The sequence below is a fragment of the Rhinopithecus bieti genome, unplaced genomic scaffold, assembly GCF_001698545.2.
Source record: "Rhinopithecus bieti isolate Rb0 unplaced genomic scaffold, ASM169854v2 scaffold_26603, whole genome shotgun sequence".
Lineage (NCBI taxonomy): Eukaryota > Metazoa > Chordata > Mammalia > Primates > Cercopithecidae > Rhinopithecus > Rhinopithecus bieti.
Window position 1 is genome coordinate 697,628 of NW_016812252.1, and position 16,433 is coordinate 714,060.

General features: G+C 37.0%; 1 protein-coding gene across 1 annotated transcript in view; it reads left to right on the forward strand.

Moving 5' to 3' along the window:
- The window catches only part of CEP70 (centrosomal protein 70), a 113,574-nt gene extending 97,141 nt beyond the window's left edge, over positions 1–16,433 (forward strand). The window contains 7 exon segments of the mRNA XM_017895848.1: positions 1,593–1,698; positions 4,680–4,850; positions 9,602–9,748; positions 9,919–10,087; positions 10,572–10,686; positions 12,682–12,761; positions 15,703–16,433. Coding sequence (XP_017751337.1) covers positions 1,593–1,698; positions 4,680–4,850; positions 9,602–9,748; positions 9,919–10,087; positions 10,572–10,686; positions 12,682–12,761; positions 15,703–15,764 — 850 coding nt within the window. The 3' untranslated portion in view covers positions 15,765–16,433.

A 16,433-nucleotide genomic window follows, 5' to 3' on the forward strand; every position in this document is an offset into this window, starting at 1 on the left:
TGGATGCAGCTGGAAACCATCATTCTTAGCAAACTATCACAAGAACAGAAAACCAAACACCGCATGTTCTCACTCATAGGTGGGAACTGAACAATGAGATCACTTGGACTCGGGAAGGGGAACATCACACACCGGGGCCTATCATGGGGAGGGGGGAGGGGGGAGGGATTGCATTGGGAGTTATACCTGATATAAATGATGAATTGATGGGTGCTGACGAGTTGATGGGTGCAGCACACCAACATGGCACAAGTATATATATGTAACAAACCTGCACGTTATGCACATGTACCCTAGAACTTAAAATATTAAAAAAAAAAAAAAAGTGACTAATTGGTAGGTAGTGTATACAGTTACAGCATGGATAAGTTGGACAAAGGGATGAATCACATCCTAGGTGGGATGGAGTGGGACAGTATGAGATTTCATCACACTACTCAGTGTGCATTAAAAAATAATAATTTTAAAACTATTTCTGGAATTTCCCATTTAATATTTTTGGACCCTGGTTTATCTTGCATAACTAAAACCATGGAAAGTGAAACTACGGATCAGCATGTACTACGGTACTGTTTTCAAAGGCATGAGGAGGGAGGAGAAAGATTATTACAAGCTGTCTTCTAGATATTTGGAGAAGGAGAAGTGTTTGCTACTAGGTGGATACACTTATACATAGTTGTATTTCTGGGTAAAGAGACTCTCCTTTCCCCCAGCATTCTAGCAGCCACCTGGAATAATGGTCTCTTGGATCTCCATGCCCTCTTGACTGGCCCAGGCATCGCCGTTGTCTGTTCTTTGCTGTTAGTAGAATACAAAGAGAGAGGGACCAAACGTCTAGCTGTTCCTGCTACAGTACCCAAACCAGTGGCCCTTCCCACGCTTCCTGCTCCCTTTATCTATAGTCTGTAAGCTTGGAGCACCTTGGATGGAAGTCGCTTCCATCCTTTGTTGTATTTCTCTCTTGTGCTGTCTTTTGTGGGTGTTGGGGGCTGGTTAGAACTTTCTTCTTCAATCTGATCTCTTCTGTCTTCAGAGATTCCTTCTGCTTTGCGATTTATTGAGAAGGCCTTGTTTTCCAGTGACAATATGATTTAAAAATTTTTTAACTCTGGTCGGGCTCAGTGGCTCACGCCTGTAATCCCAACACTTTGGGAGGCTGAGGTGGGCAGATCACGAGGTCGGGAGATCGAGACCATCCTGGTTAACATGTTGAAACCCCGTCTCTACTAAAAACACAAAAAATTAGCCGGGCATGGTGGCGGGCTCCTGTAGTCCCAGCTCCTCGGGAGGCTGAGGCAGGAGAATGGTGTGAACCCGGGAGGCGGAGCTTGCAGTGAGCCAAGATCGCGCCACTGCACTCCAGCCTGGGTAACAGAGTGAGACTCCGTCTCAAAAAAAATTTTTTTTTAACTCTATATAGGCATGTATGTATATGTTTATAAATATACACACATACATGTGTGCACACATACATATAAGTAAAGTGATATAAGGCTGTTGGGAGGGTGACTGGATCATTTACTTAGTTTATCATCTTGGTCCAGTGTCTAGGAAATAATTTTGCATTATCTTGATTTTTTTCTCCCTTTTAGATTACAGGAGCTTATTAGTCCTAAGAAGGCTGAGGACACAGAGAAAAAAGATGAGCCCAGCAAATATAATCAGCAACAGGCCCTAATTGACCAGAGATACTTTCAGGTATTGAATTGATTTTTCATGACAAAAAGACTGATGTTCGTCATGAATTTTGGTTATCAATTGCAGTGTAATAAATTATCAGTTGGTAAGGAATACTTGCACCTCATATTTATGTGTACTTATTCTGTTTTGTCTTTCTGTGATATAACTAACTGTTTGACTAAAAACATTGTAGACTTCGTCTTACTACTTAAAGGAGACTCTGGGCCTAGTTCAAAGCAGGTTAGTAAAGAGCTTTAAGATTTTTAAAAGATTTTATAATCCTTTTCCCTACTTTCCCCATGTAAGCCATTTTCCCTCTTCATGTTTCTTTTGTTGCTATTATTATTATAATATAAGTAAATCTATTTTCTTAGGGTCCTTGTATGGCTTTTGTTTTTGTGTACAGACCTTAGTTCATCTGAAATTAATTTTCTATATGGTGTGATATAGGGAATCTCACCTTCCTAGTTTTACAGACCATTTATTGAATAGCTGAGCAGTTAAACCTGGTAGTTTAGTGACTGAACTGGACTTTCACTCATATTTTATTGGGTATACATAAGATTTTTAAATTTTAGATTATTCATTTTTTTAAAAATTAAGATATTTTTTCTAGGCTGCTATTTCTAATTTCTCTTAAAAAGTCAGAAGATCTGGCAACAAATTCCTGCATGGTTATTACCACAGCAGAATTAGGCCTTTCCCTTGTCAGATATGAGCATGTGTTCTATAGTTAGCCAGTCCCTATTCATTCTTGCTTCACTCATTTATACTCGTACCTGGATTCTCTGGGTGTCTGTGTTTGCAGTCTCTAATATGCTACTTTTTTCTTTACTTTATTGAAATAACAATTTATCATAGATCATATTCCTTTATATGCACAGATTTGTTTTTAGATTCTCTAGTCTGCTGCATTTCTCAACTGTTTCCATATTTCAATTTCTATAGTTATAAGTTTTAATAGCCTTTGAGGCAAGTATCCTGTCATTTAAAAAAAATTTTTTATTGGCTATATTTTTAGCACATTTATTCTTCTGGATGAACAGTTTTCAAATTAAAAACTAAATCCCATTGAGATGAACTAAAACTGAATTGACTTTATGGATTAATATTTGGAGAAATGACACCTTAACCTTTTTGAATCATCACATTCAGAAATACGTACTTTCATCAGGGTCATCTTTTATAGTCTTCAATAAAGTGTTGTGTATTTTTTAATTTAGCTCTTACATATTTCTTGTTAGGAAATACCTTGTTATTTCCTAGGTATTTTATAACTTTTATTGCTATTGTAAATGGGAACCAAGCACCTTTCTGAAAACTGTTTTGTTTTAGACTTTCTTGTACCAGTATGTAACTGGATTTCATTTTGTTTCTGAGACTCAATTTGAGAGACTTTGTCCTTTAAAGGGGGAATTCAGGCCGGGTATGGTGGCTCACGCCTGTAATCTTAACACTTTGGGTGACCGAGGCAGGAGGATTGCTAGAGGCCAGGAGTCTGAGACCAGCCTGGGAAATATAGTGAGACCACATCTCTAGAAAAAAAAAATTAATTAGTTGGGCATGGTGGCGTGTGCCTGTAGTCCTAGCACTTGAGAGGCTGACATGGGAGGATCACTTGAGCCCAGGAATTCAATGCTGCAGTGAGCTCTGTTCGCACCACTGCACTCCATCTTAGGCCACAGAGTGAGACTCTGTCAAATAAATAAATAAAACCTATATACATACATCAATCTGAAGTGAAATATTGAATTACACTAATTTGGACTTAAAAAGCTTCTAAATAAACATCTGAGGTAATATAATAAACATATTAAGTCATATTACCAGGAGGCCTATTAGTTATATCTTGAAGTATGACCAGGGACGAAGATTCAGGAGCAAAATGCTATCTTTATATTGTGAAACTTTTTATTAAATAGGCTGAACTTGATGGTGGTAATAGGAAAGGGCTTTATTCTTCTCACTTTAAACATGCTTTTTGGGGTCTCCCTTTTTTTCCTTGGATGGTATGTAAGGTAGAACTCATCACTTATGGGGAGAGGGTTATAGTCAAATAGTATACTATCTTAATATATTAAGATATTTAAAATTCAGTCCAGGCATCAATGATATTATTTTTGGAGACACGGTCTTGCTCTGTTGCCCAGGCTGGATTGCATTATCATAGCTCACTGCGGCCTTGAATTCCTGGGCTCAAGGGATCTTCCTGCCTCAACCTGGGATTACAGGCATGAGCTACCATACTCAGCCTGGGGATTACTGTTAATTTCCTTAAACAGTCTGATAACGGTCTTGTGGGTTTGTAGGAGAATATGCCTACTTTTAAAAGATGCACACCTTATTATTTCAGGGTGAAGGGTTTCTTCAAATGGTTCACCTAAAAATATAGATAGTGAGCAAATATGGCACAATACTAACAATTGTTGAACTGAGGTAGTGATTATATGGGTGTTTGTAATAGTTAATTTTGTTTCAACTTTACTGTGGCATAGGATGCCCAATATTTAGTTAAACATTATTCTGGATGTGTCTGGGAAGATGCTTCTGGATGAGATTGACATCTGAATCAGTAGACTTAGTGAAGCAAACTGCCTTTCCTAATGGGGTAGGCCTCATCCAGTCATTTGAAGGCCTGAGTAGAACAAAAGGCTGAATAAGAGAGAACTCCTCCCCGCTGACTGCTTTCAAGATGGGACACTATTTTTTTCCTGCCTTCAGACTCAAACTGAAACATTAGCACTTGCAGGGGTCTCAGTCTGCCTGTGTTTGGACTGCAAATATCCATTAGTTTTCTGGGTCTTCGCTTACTCACTGCAGATCTTGAGACTTGTCAGTCTTCATAATTGCATGAACCAATTCCTTGTGATAATTCTCTTTGTATATTTAATGAAATGCATGTATATAATATATATAGACATAAAGCACTCCTTTAAAATATATAACTTTATAGGCATAGGATAAATATTTTGACTAAATACACTATGTTTTTTTTAAAGGTGCTGTGTAGCATCAATTCAATTATCCACAATCCAAGAGCTCCAGTAATAATTTATAAACAGAGCAAAGGGGGAGCCCAAAATTTTAATAAAGATCTTATTCAAGATTGTGGATTTGAGCATCTTGTTCCTGTAATAGAAATGTGGGCAGATCAGCTGACATCCTTAAAGGTAAGGGGTTGACTATTCTTTATATGCTTTGAACATCTGTTGGACTCTATGTGCTTTATTTATAGGACTTAATTTAGGGCTAAAAATTAAATAGGGTTTAATTTTTTTATTTGTGTGTTAACTGTAAAGCTAAAAAAACTTACCTAAAACTGAAATCTTCCTACTTACATATCTATTTTAGGTACTGTTTTGATGTTGTCATTACTGTAAGCTTTACTTCCTCTAAGGCTCTACCAAACAAGAAATTTTGGGGTTAATTTCCTTATTGAAAATCTATAGTGGATCCACTTTGTACTTCTAGGCCTTTCTCTGTTCTACCTTCATCTGCCTCCTTTTGGTATCTCCATGCTACGATTTTCCTGGCCCTTATTCCTCTTCAGATATAATGTCTTATCCTTCATTTCATTATAATTGGGGATATTTTCTCTCTCTTCACACTTTATTTTCTGTCTCTCAGAACTGAGCTTGTCTCCATTTCTGCTTATTCTCTAGAACAGATAGTAAGCTAGCAGCCAACCCTACCCTTCCCTATCCTATCTATTCATGGAAGACTACATTTTATTTACTTTATAGAGTTGTGTATTGCATGGTTTCAGGTTTTTTCAGTTTTAACTAGTTTGCTGAAAGGTAAATAGTTGAAATCAGTAGTATTTAACTTCTTTGCCCTTTAAACTTTAGATTTCTTAGTAACTAATATAATACATAGCATACGCCTGTTAATGAAAATATGATTCAATAATAGTGTTTGCAACAGAAGTCTTATTACATGAAGTACAAGTGATGCAGAAGATATCTGTTAAGAATGTATAAGCTCCCTGAAGACAGTGTTTTTATTTGTTCTGATATGTCCCCAAGATCCTCCTGATGAACGAGTGCTCAATTAATATTTATTAAAGGAATGAAGCAGAATAATATATTCCAAGACAACAAAATTGGGGGTGGTGATGTTAATTTTTTTTAAATTTCTACTTGCCTTTTTATAGAGGGCTCAGACAGAGCTACATAATACATAAACATTTTGATTGAGTGACAGTGCTGGATTAATATACTTACTTTATAGGCCGGAGTTCCTCCAGTCTGTATCTCAGAAGAGTGTAAAATAATTAGTAATCATGTAAATCATGGTATTTCCTCAATCATTGCCTGTCAGAGGGTTCTCCCAGTAGGAGGGAACAGTGCTGACTCCACCTTTCTCCTTCTCGGAAGGGAAGGACTAGAAAAAGCCCTAACCTTCCTAGAAGAAAAGACTAGAAGTGGAAGAAGACAAAGGGAAGAATCACATTAATGGATAGTTATTGATCGTTTATCATGCTAAGCCATTATGGGATAAACACAAGATTCACACTAATTAGACAAAATATACTTAAAAATATGAAACAAAATGTAATCATTTATGATATCATTAAAAGAAATGAGTGACATAAAAATAGATTACCTCTGATGAAGTTCTGGGTGAATGATGCAGATAACTTGTGCTCTAGAGTCTGGAGGAGAAAGAGAACACTCTGATTATAGCCCCCAAGAAAGGCTTTGCCGTGGTGGTGAGTTCTTGCTATTGTATAGTTTTCTGAGTAGGAGGAAGCAAGGAATTCTCTTTATAATTAGAATATTCTGAGGACACCCAAGAGGAAATTATTAAGAATTAGTTACTTCTGCCATTGGAGTAACTCATGAGTTTTGAGCAGTGCTTCAGATATTAATACTACAGTTTCAGGGTCCAAATTAAGAAACTGCATGAGATTCTCTGAGGCCTCATATTAAAGGTTATTTGATATGTAACAACCTCTAAGTTTGGGACAACCATCTTCCCTTATTAGTTTTTTCCCTCAGTTTAATTTGGCTTTAAAGAGTAGGATAGGTTTGAGGAATGAGTGGATAAGCAAAATGTGGTATATACATATATTGCAATATTATTCAGCCATTAAAAGAAAAGAAATTCTGACCCATGCAACATGGCTGAACATTAGGAGGACATTATGCTAAGTGAAATAAGTCACAAGAAGATTCCACTTATATAATTCCACTTATATAATTCCACTTATATGAGATACTTAGTGAAAGTCATAGAGACAAAGTAGAGTGGTGATTGCTAGAGGGAAGAGGGAAATGGGAAGTTATTGTTTAATGGGTATAAAGTTTCAGTGTTACAAGATGAAAAGTTATGGAGATGGATGGTGGTGTTGGTTGCACAACATTATGAACATATTTAATAACACTGAACTTACATTTAAAAATGGTTAAGATGGTAAATTTTATGTATATTTTACTACTTTTAAAAATTGGAAGAAAAGAAGGCTGGGAAAGACATGGAGCCAGCTGCCTCCATCCTTGTGTCTTTTCCCTCCTGCCTTTCCAAGAAAGGTGAACTACAGATGTTGTAGCTTTCCCCAACCCGGTACACTCTTGAATACTTTTGCTTTCCTATTCTTCAGTGCTTCAGAGGCCAGACATACACAGTAGGCTGGCCCATGGTAGTACTTCTACATCTCCACAACTGGGCAATGTAAAGAACCTAGGAGACTGTCTTATATTTTTCAGAGCTTACTTGATAGACTGTGCTACAACTATCCTGTCACTGCTTAGGAGACCAGAACATCTTTTCTTCTTAGCTTTGTAATACTCTTTTATTCTGAAGCAAAAATGTATTAGATTGGGTGTGCTTTTTACCATAGATTACTTTATAAATGTGCCTTGTTGCTGGAGCATTGGTTAATAAAGGTATCATTATGCTGTTATTTGCTGACTTTTTTTTTTTTCCAAATTCTAGTGGCACTGATGGTAAAACATTCATTTGACATGAAATTTATTGCTATGAATTACTACAATAGTAACTGCCTTCCTACCGATTGAAAGGTTAAAGATACCAATATGTGAAGTCTGAGCCTTAAGTGGAGAATGCCAAGTGAAGTACTAAAATAAGTTAGAAAAAGGAGGAACTTCTTGTACTTCTTTCTGTTCTCTAGAGCTATGCTGTCTAGTATGGTAGCCTCTAGCTTCATGTGGTTATTGATCACTTGAAAGGTGGCTAGTCCTGATTGAGATGTGTTATAAGTGTAAAATATACACTGGATTTAAAAGACTTTGTATGGAAAAAATTAAAATATTGCTTTTATATTGAAGTGATAATATTTTGGATATATTGGGTTAAATAAAATATACTATTACAGTTAATATCACATGTTTCTTCTCACTTTCCATACTATGGCCCTAGACAACTTAAAATTCCTGTGGCTCACATTACATTTCTTTTGAACAGCATTGTTCTAAAGGACCAAGCACTGTGCCATACACATATGGATCGAGTATCCCTTATCCACAATGCTTGGGCCTAGAAGTGTTTTTAAGATTTTTTTCAGATTTTGGAGTATTTGCAGAATATATGCCATTTGAGCATCCCTGATCCAAAAATCCAAAATTCAAAACGCTCCAATGAGCATTTCTTTTGAGTGTCATGTTGTTGCTCAGAGTTTCAGATTTTAGAGCATTTCAGATTTTTGGATTAGGGATTCTCAACCTGTAGTAGATGTTCAGTAAATATTTGTCAGTTGATCAGTTTAGAGCTCTGAACTTTCAGTAGCCTTGCCCATTGTGCACAGTTTAAAATCAATTAGGGGGCCGGGCGCGGTGGCTCAAGCCTGTAATCCCAGCACTTTGGGAGGCCGAGACGGGCGAATCACGAGGTCAGGAGATCGAGACCACCTGGTCAAACACTGTGAAACCCCGTCTCTAAAAAAAAAAAAAAAAAAAAAAAAAAAAAAAAAAACTAGCCGGGCGAGGTGGCGGGCGCCTGTAGTCCCAGCTACTCGGGAGGCTGAGGCAGGAGAATGGCGTAAACCCGGGAGGTGGAGCTTGCAGTGAGCTGAGATCCGGCCACTGCACTCCAGCCCGGGCGACACAGCAAGACTCCGTCTCCAAAAAAAAAAAAAAAAAAAAAATCAATTAGGGCACCACAACTAGGCCAAGAAAACTGAGTATTATAATGTAGAATAAATTTGGGGAACCTTTCACATTGAAAACTTGCCTGGAGATACATGTTGTAACATGGATAAATCTCAAAAACATTATGCTAAGTGAGAGAAGCCATTCATCAAAGACTACTTATTGTATAATTCCATTTATGCAAAATGCCCAGAATAGGCAAATCCTTAGAAATATAAAATAGTTTAGAGATCAACCCTAGGAGCTGCAGGGAAGGGAAAATGGGGAAGGAAGGACTGTGAGTGGGTCTGAGATTTCTTTTTGGAGTAATGGATATGTTCTGAAATTAGATAGTGCTGATGTTTGTACATGTGTGAAAATATTAAAACTACTGAATTGTATACTTAATGAGGGTAAATTTTATGGTATATGAATTACATCTCAATAAAGCTGTTATATAACATATTCAAAACCAAAATACAAAGGCAAGTTTATTCTTTATGTATCAACAATTCAAAATAATGAAATAATATGGAACAATAAGAAATAACATAAAATTACTTAGAGCACCCAGATTCAGAATAATCAATGTGTAATGCTTTCTGTAAAGCCTGTGTTTACCTGAAGAAACCTAATTTTAACTGACTTGTTCTAAATTGGTAATAGTATTTTTTTTTAAACAATACTGATGATGGTTATATATATATAATTTAACGTGTGTAATTGTTTTATTAATTTTATAAAACATATAAAACATAATTTTTTATGTTCTATTATGTTACTATTGAAATTATTTAAATCAATAATACCATATAGTTTCTTTTGTTATAAAGGATTTGTATAAGTCCTTGAAAACACTATCTGCAGAACTGGTACCCTGGCATAATTTGAAGAAGCAGGATGAAAATGAAGGTATCAAAGTTGAAGATTTGTTGTTTATAGTAGACACTATGTTGGAAGAAGTTGAAAATAAGGAAAAGGTAATACTTACATAAATGGTCACATTCTAATGTTCTCTTATCTCAAAAATTGATAATTTGATATGGATATTAATATTTATTCTATTAGAGTTCTGTTTGTCTTTTAAAAGTTTTTATTTGGGATTATTTTAAGATATGAACTCTTTATTTTTTACTTCTCTTTTGGACAGGACAGCAATATGCCAAACTTTCAAACTTTGCAAGCTATTGTCTCTCACTTCCAAAAGTTATTTGATGTGCCTTCTTTAAATGGAGTGTATCCCCGAATGAATGAAGTTTATACTAGGCTTGGAGAAATGAACAATGCTGTGAGAAACCTCCAAGAACTCTTAGAATTAGGTGATGACCTAATTTGTCATTTTTGGCCCCCATTTAAGAATGTTTAGTAAATTAACAAAAAGTAGATAATTTTTTTTTTTTTTTTTTTTTGATTATGGAGTTTCGCTCTTTTTGCCCAGGCTGGAGTGCAATGGCACGATCTCGGCTCACCACAACCTCTGCCTCCCAGGTTCAAGCGATTCTCCTGCCTCAGCCTCCTGAGTAGCTGGGATTACAGGCATGCACCACCATGCCTGGCTAATTTTGTATTTTAGCAGAGACACGGTTTCTCCATGTTGGTCAGGCTGGTCTTGAACTCCCGACCTCAGGTGATCCACCCGCCTCAGCCTCCCAAAGTGCTGGGATTACAGGCGTGAGCCACTGCACCCAGCCAATAAAAAAATTTTTAAGTGAAAAAAATTGAGGATAACTGAAGCATAAAATGTTTGATGTATGTAATTTTGAAAATTCTCTGTTAAAATATCCTTTTATTTCTCTTTTGCAGATAGTTCATCCTCATTGTGTGTGCTGGTAAGCACTGTTGGAAAACTCTGTAGGCTGATTAATGAAGATGTGAATGAGCAGGTTATGCAGGTATTAGGACCCGAAGACCTCCAGAGGTATTTGTTTTAAAAGTTTACAAAGTATCATCCAGAATGGCCGGGTGTGGTGGCACACGCCTGTAGTCCCAGCGACTTGGGAGGCTGATGTGGGAGGATCACTTGAGCCCAGGAGTTTAAGTCCGGTCTGAGCAATGCAGTGAGACCTTGTCTCTAAACAATAAAAATAAAAATAAATATTATCCAGAATTCGTGGAGGGGTGAAATTAAAGACTTTCAAAACTTATTTACCTTCCCTGTTTGGAATAGCATCTTTTCTGTGTGTATGTGACTATAGGCACACACCACCACGCCCAGCTAATTTGTGTGTGTGTGTGCGTGTGTGTGTGTGTGTGTGTGTGTGTGTAGAGAGAGAGACAGGGTTGCACCATGTTGCCCAGACCAGTCTCAAACTCCTGGGCTCAAGTGATCCACCTGCCTCGGCCTCCCAAAGTGCTGGGATTACAGGTGTGAGCTACCGTGCCCAGCCTTGGAATAGCATCTTTTAAGTAACTTGACAATCTAAGATAATCTCAAACCCTTAGGCATGGAGGAAATGCGAAGTATTTTCAAGATAAAAATAGATTGTAAAGCCTATAAAGAAGGTCAGGAACTCTTCAGCATAAGCCTGTTCTCAGGGAATATTATATATGGAGAAATTCAAACTTTGTTAGCAACATCATGTAAGTTCTGATCGTATCAATAAGTCCTATTTTTAGGACACTACCATAGACCACTGAATAATCATTAACAGCATATTTATTTGATTAGAAGATAAATGCTAAGGATTTTTTTTAAAAGACTAGGCATCTCTAACATAAAACCTGGTATTTTTAGAAAATTATCAAAATGTTGTAGCTATAGTTAAAGCAACTTTCCCCACACCTGACCCCCAGTTTTATATTACAGCATATGTGAAGGGAAACACACAATGTATACCACATAAACCACGTTTTGCAAGTTTTCCTAGAAGAACCCTTACATAATCTGACAGTTGGTGCTTTTAAAAGGAACATATATCTTATTACTGGCCTATTTCCTCCGTCCCACAGTTTTACTGACTACTGATTTTTTTTTTTTTTTGAGACAGAGTCTCACTCTGTTGCCCAGGCTGGAGTGCAGTGGCTCAGTCTTAGCTCACTGAAACCTCTGCCTCCCAGGTTCAAGCAGTTCTCATGCCTCAGCCTCCCAAGTGGCTGGGGTTACAGGCATGCGCCACCACGCCCAGCTAATTTTTGTATTTTAGTAGACATGGGGTTTCACCATGTTGGCCAGGCTGGTCTTGAACTCCTGACCTCAAGTGATCCTCCTGCTTTGGCCTCCAAAGTGTTGGGATTACAGGCGTGAGCCACCACACCTGGCCTGATATTTTTCCTTAATGTTTAATAGGATACTGGGTGTAAAAGCCAATTATTTTTAGAAAATGCTGTAAAAGCATGGTCTCTCTAAGAAGCCTTGAGCTTAATGGGAAGTTTGACATGTTAAGAATGTTATATATTGGCCGGGTGCAGTGGCTCACGCCTGTAATCCCAGCACTTTGGGAGGCCAAGGCGGGCAGATCACAGGTCAGGAAATCGAAACCATCCTGGCTAAACACAGTGAAACCACGTCTCTACTAAAAATACAAAAATTAGCCAGGCGTGGTAGCGGGCACCTATAGTCTCAGCTACTTGGGAGGCTGAGGCAGGAGAATGCAGGAGGTGGAGCTTGCAGTGAGCCGAGATTGCACCACTGCACTCCAGCCTGGGCGACACAGTGAGACTGCATCTCAAAAAAAAAAAAAAAAAAAAAAGTTATATATGAATTTAACAAATTTTACATTGATATTTAAATGTTTTTTTGAGAAAAGCCATATTAGATTAACAAAAAGCTCAGAAAGGAAGGACTGTAGTAAATGATCATTAAGTTTATGTTTAAATTAGCAACATAGTTTCTATTTTGAAAATGTTCTGTTTGCAATCAGATGTAAGAACTCTAAGTTAGAAATTAGGTTTAAATTGTGCATTTTTTAAACAGCATTATCTACAAATTGGAAGAACACGAGGAATTTTTCCCCGCATTTCAGGCATTTACTAATGATCTACTTGAAATCTTAGGTAAGATCTCTGGTGGTGATGGTTAAATTTTGAGTCTTAAAATGTCAGTGCATTTAAGAAAAGGGTGTTCCTTAGTCACTGGATTAGTATTTTTATCTAGTGGTTGGATGCCACTAACAGTTCTGGAAACACATTCCTTACAAGCAGTTAGAGTTTGTTGGGATTAGTCCATAGAACAGAAACACAGACCCTTAACAGTGATAGGAACTACCTTTGTTGGAGGACCTTATCATGAGAGATAGCATCACTCTGGCCATGCCCTGGCTCTGTCATTGTCTAATGAGAAATATTCATTGGATTTATGATCTTAGAAGATCCTTCCTTCCTCTTTTTTTTTTTTTCTTAAGATACCACCTATCTACAAAATGTTTTAAATATACAAATAACATTTCCTCTGGTGGTATGAAGTAACATAAAGTCATAAATATCTATGGAAAAGAAAAGATGAAATATTACACTCATACCGAGGGTCAGATTGAGGGCTTCATTAGTAGTAGTGTCTCCTAAAAGGAAAAGAATTGCTTAGGACTTATAAGGCAAAATAGAGACCTTACCTAGTTTAAATATAATTACATATGGCTATAAAATTATTTATCTTACTATTAAGAATAATTTTTAAAGTGATTGATTCACTAGTGAATTCTTTTTTTTCTGTATAGCTCATTTGAAAGATTTTTTTGTTTTAAAAGAATGGCTCTTTGCTTTTAGAAGAGGAGATGAAGCTTGGTAATGAAGATAAGGGAATGAGTCAATGAAAACTTGATAAGAAGAATAAGTGAAAGAAGTATCTAATTAGAATATATAGCCTAGTGAACATAAAGGAAGTTTTGTGACCAGTTGTATGTGCACTGGGGAAGCAAGGGAGACAATGAGTGAGCATGCTTTAGGCTTGTCCTCATATTTAAAAAGATCATGGCAAGTGAAAATGTAATTTGAAAGTTAAACTTGAGATGAGGTATGAAATTGTGTAAGTGTGTTGTCTGATATCCTGAAGAGCCTGGTTTCATAGAATAATATGATTCTACTTGCTCTGGGATTGCTATTAACTTAAGCAGTGATGTTCTCATCATTCATAAATATTTGGCACATTAATAAACATATTTTAATAGGATGTGCTGGTAACACTTGTTTCAGAATGCTTCTATAGAAACTTCCTTTCAGATATTATGACTCTCAGCATGGTTCATAAAGATCATTTGCTTCAGAAAGCCAAGTTTCTCTGGAGATGAATTCTGTATTTTGGTCAAAGTTGAAATTCTGAGGTTAAACATTATATTTAACATTGGGAAAGTTAAATCTGGCAAACATGACTTTTTTTAAATTAATAGGTATCACTCAGCATGTAGGTGCAGGGTAGTAGACTTAATAACAGATATGGAGAGTACCTTTAGCGAGTAAAAAAAAAAAAATCCATTCTTTTTCTCATGTAAGTGGTGTGATTGACTGAGGAAATTCCCATATCAGCCAAGGTCCCTTGCTGTGAGGTTCATTTGTAAGGCAGGTTTCTCACTTAATGAGAAAACAGGTAATTTCAGAATGGGCAGGGGCAGAGTCAAGGAATAACTTGATCTTGTACCTTACCACAATGTAAGGGACTAAACAAATTCTGTGTTGTAGGTTTGCTTATATTGTTTCCGTTCCCATATCTTGATGTTTTGTTAGTGGATTCAGACAGGTATTCTGACTGAAGTTGGGAGCTTAAAGAACTAAATGAATAGTAGGAGAGCATGGGCTATGTGTGTAGGCTAAATGAAGAGCGACCAATATCCAGCTAAACAGTGGAGAGAGTTGGAATCCAAGAAGGCATGTTTTATGTAAAGGAATGTGTTTATTAATGATGGCTTAACAGAATAAGCTAGAAAAAAGTAGTGGGTATCTAGAGAACCTGCAATTGTGGCTTACCTTAAGTAGGCCTGGGATCTGGATAATGAGATAAAGGATTTTGCTCCCTTAGTGGCCAGGAGCTTCAGAGAGTAAATTCTAACTTAGGCTGGTTGGAATAAGATAGTCTTAGAAAGAAAAATCATTCAGAAAGAGCCTGTCAAAGAAGAGCCTGGATTGGTTTATCTGGTAAGCTGGACCAGGCTAAGCTCTATAATACATTGCACTTGAGGTTTGTATTCTTGATGAGGCTCTCTTTTTGATTAGGCAGATAATTGTTTTTTTGAGACATAGTGTTGCTCTCTGTCACCCAGGTCAGAGTACAGTGATACAATCTCAGCTCACTGCAACCTCCGCCTCCCAGGTTCAAGCAATTCTCCTGCCTCAGCCTCCCAAGTAGCTGGGATTACAGGTGCCCACTACCACACCCAGATAATTTTTGTATTTTTAGTAGAGATGGGTTTTCACCGTGTTGGCCAGGCTGGTCTTGAACTCCTGACCGCAAATGATCTTCCCATCTCGGCCTCCCAAAGTGCTGGGATTACAGGCATGAGCCACTGCACCCAGCCGGCAGATACCTTTCATCTTAGAGTGATCCGCTACTAAGAAATCTTCCTAAGAAAATTAAAGAGGGCAAGACTGTTCTATGAGTAGAAATTCCTAAGTCCTCACATGGAGACCCAGGGAGGAGATGCCTCTACCTGGGATTTCATCATGTAGGTGCACCCATGTAGTGATACAGATCTAATGAGACACTAACATACCATACACATGGGCAGTTGGATCTGTTAATAAGGGTATGCTGCTAATGAAGTTAATACTAGAATCAGAGGGTACTTGTAGGTATGTGGTAACTTTTATAAACAGAGCCGCTGTGAAGCATCTGTATCCGAATCAGTGATAATCTGTCATCACTATTGGAGAAAAACTTCATGTGCACAAAAGCACCAGTATTGTTGCTTTTATGTTTGGGGTTTGCCTTTACATATAGGTTCTTGTTTCATGTGAGTTTACCACTAGAAAAAATTACTCTTTTATTATTACTGTTTTTGTATTACAGAAATTGATGACTTGGATGCCATTGTACCTGCAGTAAAGAAATTAAAAGTACTTTCATACTGAAATCAAATCATTTTTACTGTGTAAATTGTATTCTTAACATTTTGTATTTTGTAGGATTGATCTTATTTTGAGACAAGGGTTGTAAAATGTATTTGCTCTCAGAATTCATCCCCTTCTTAGTATTAGGTCATTCTTCATAATTTTTATTAACTTTGAGATTCTTATACAGAAAATAGTTGCAAGGGTAAAGTAGTGAATTAACTTTAGATCTCTTCATTTATTAAGCAATTATTGAGTGCTTAAAATTTAAGGTTGTTTTAGAGTGGAGTTTGTGAGTAAAAGAGAAGGCCAGGGAGACAGATTACAAGTAGTAGGTTGCAATCTTTTAGATTCAGGTTGTAGTAATCTTTAAGCCACGACAAAAGGAATGCCAAGAGCTCTCTAAATTTAGCTAGTAGGAAGCTACTGCTCTCCTGGCAAGGATTAATTGGCACATTCTGTTAAGATACCCCTCATGGGTATCTTTCAAATAGGAAGAAGCAGGAAGAAGAAAAGGAAGAAAGAAAAACTGTTTAATCATTTCTGTTAGGGTGGGAAATGAATCATAGGGTAAAATGGATGAGTAGATAGAAGTCTCTCATTTAAAAAGTGTCTTTTGCAATCTTGATGTAATGCACTTTTTATAAGGACTTGAGATCTCAAATAAAATTTTTGTAAAGAATTTCCAAA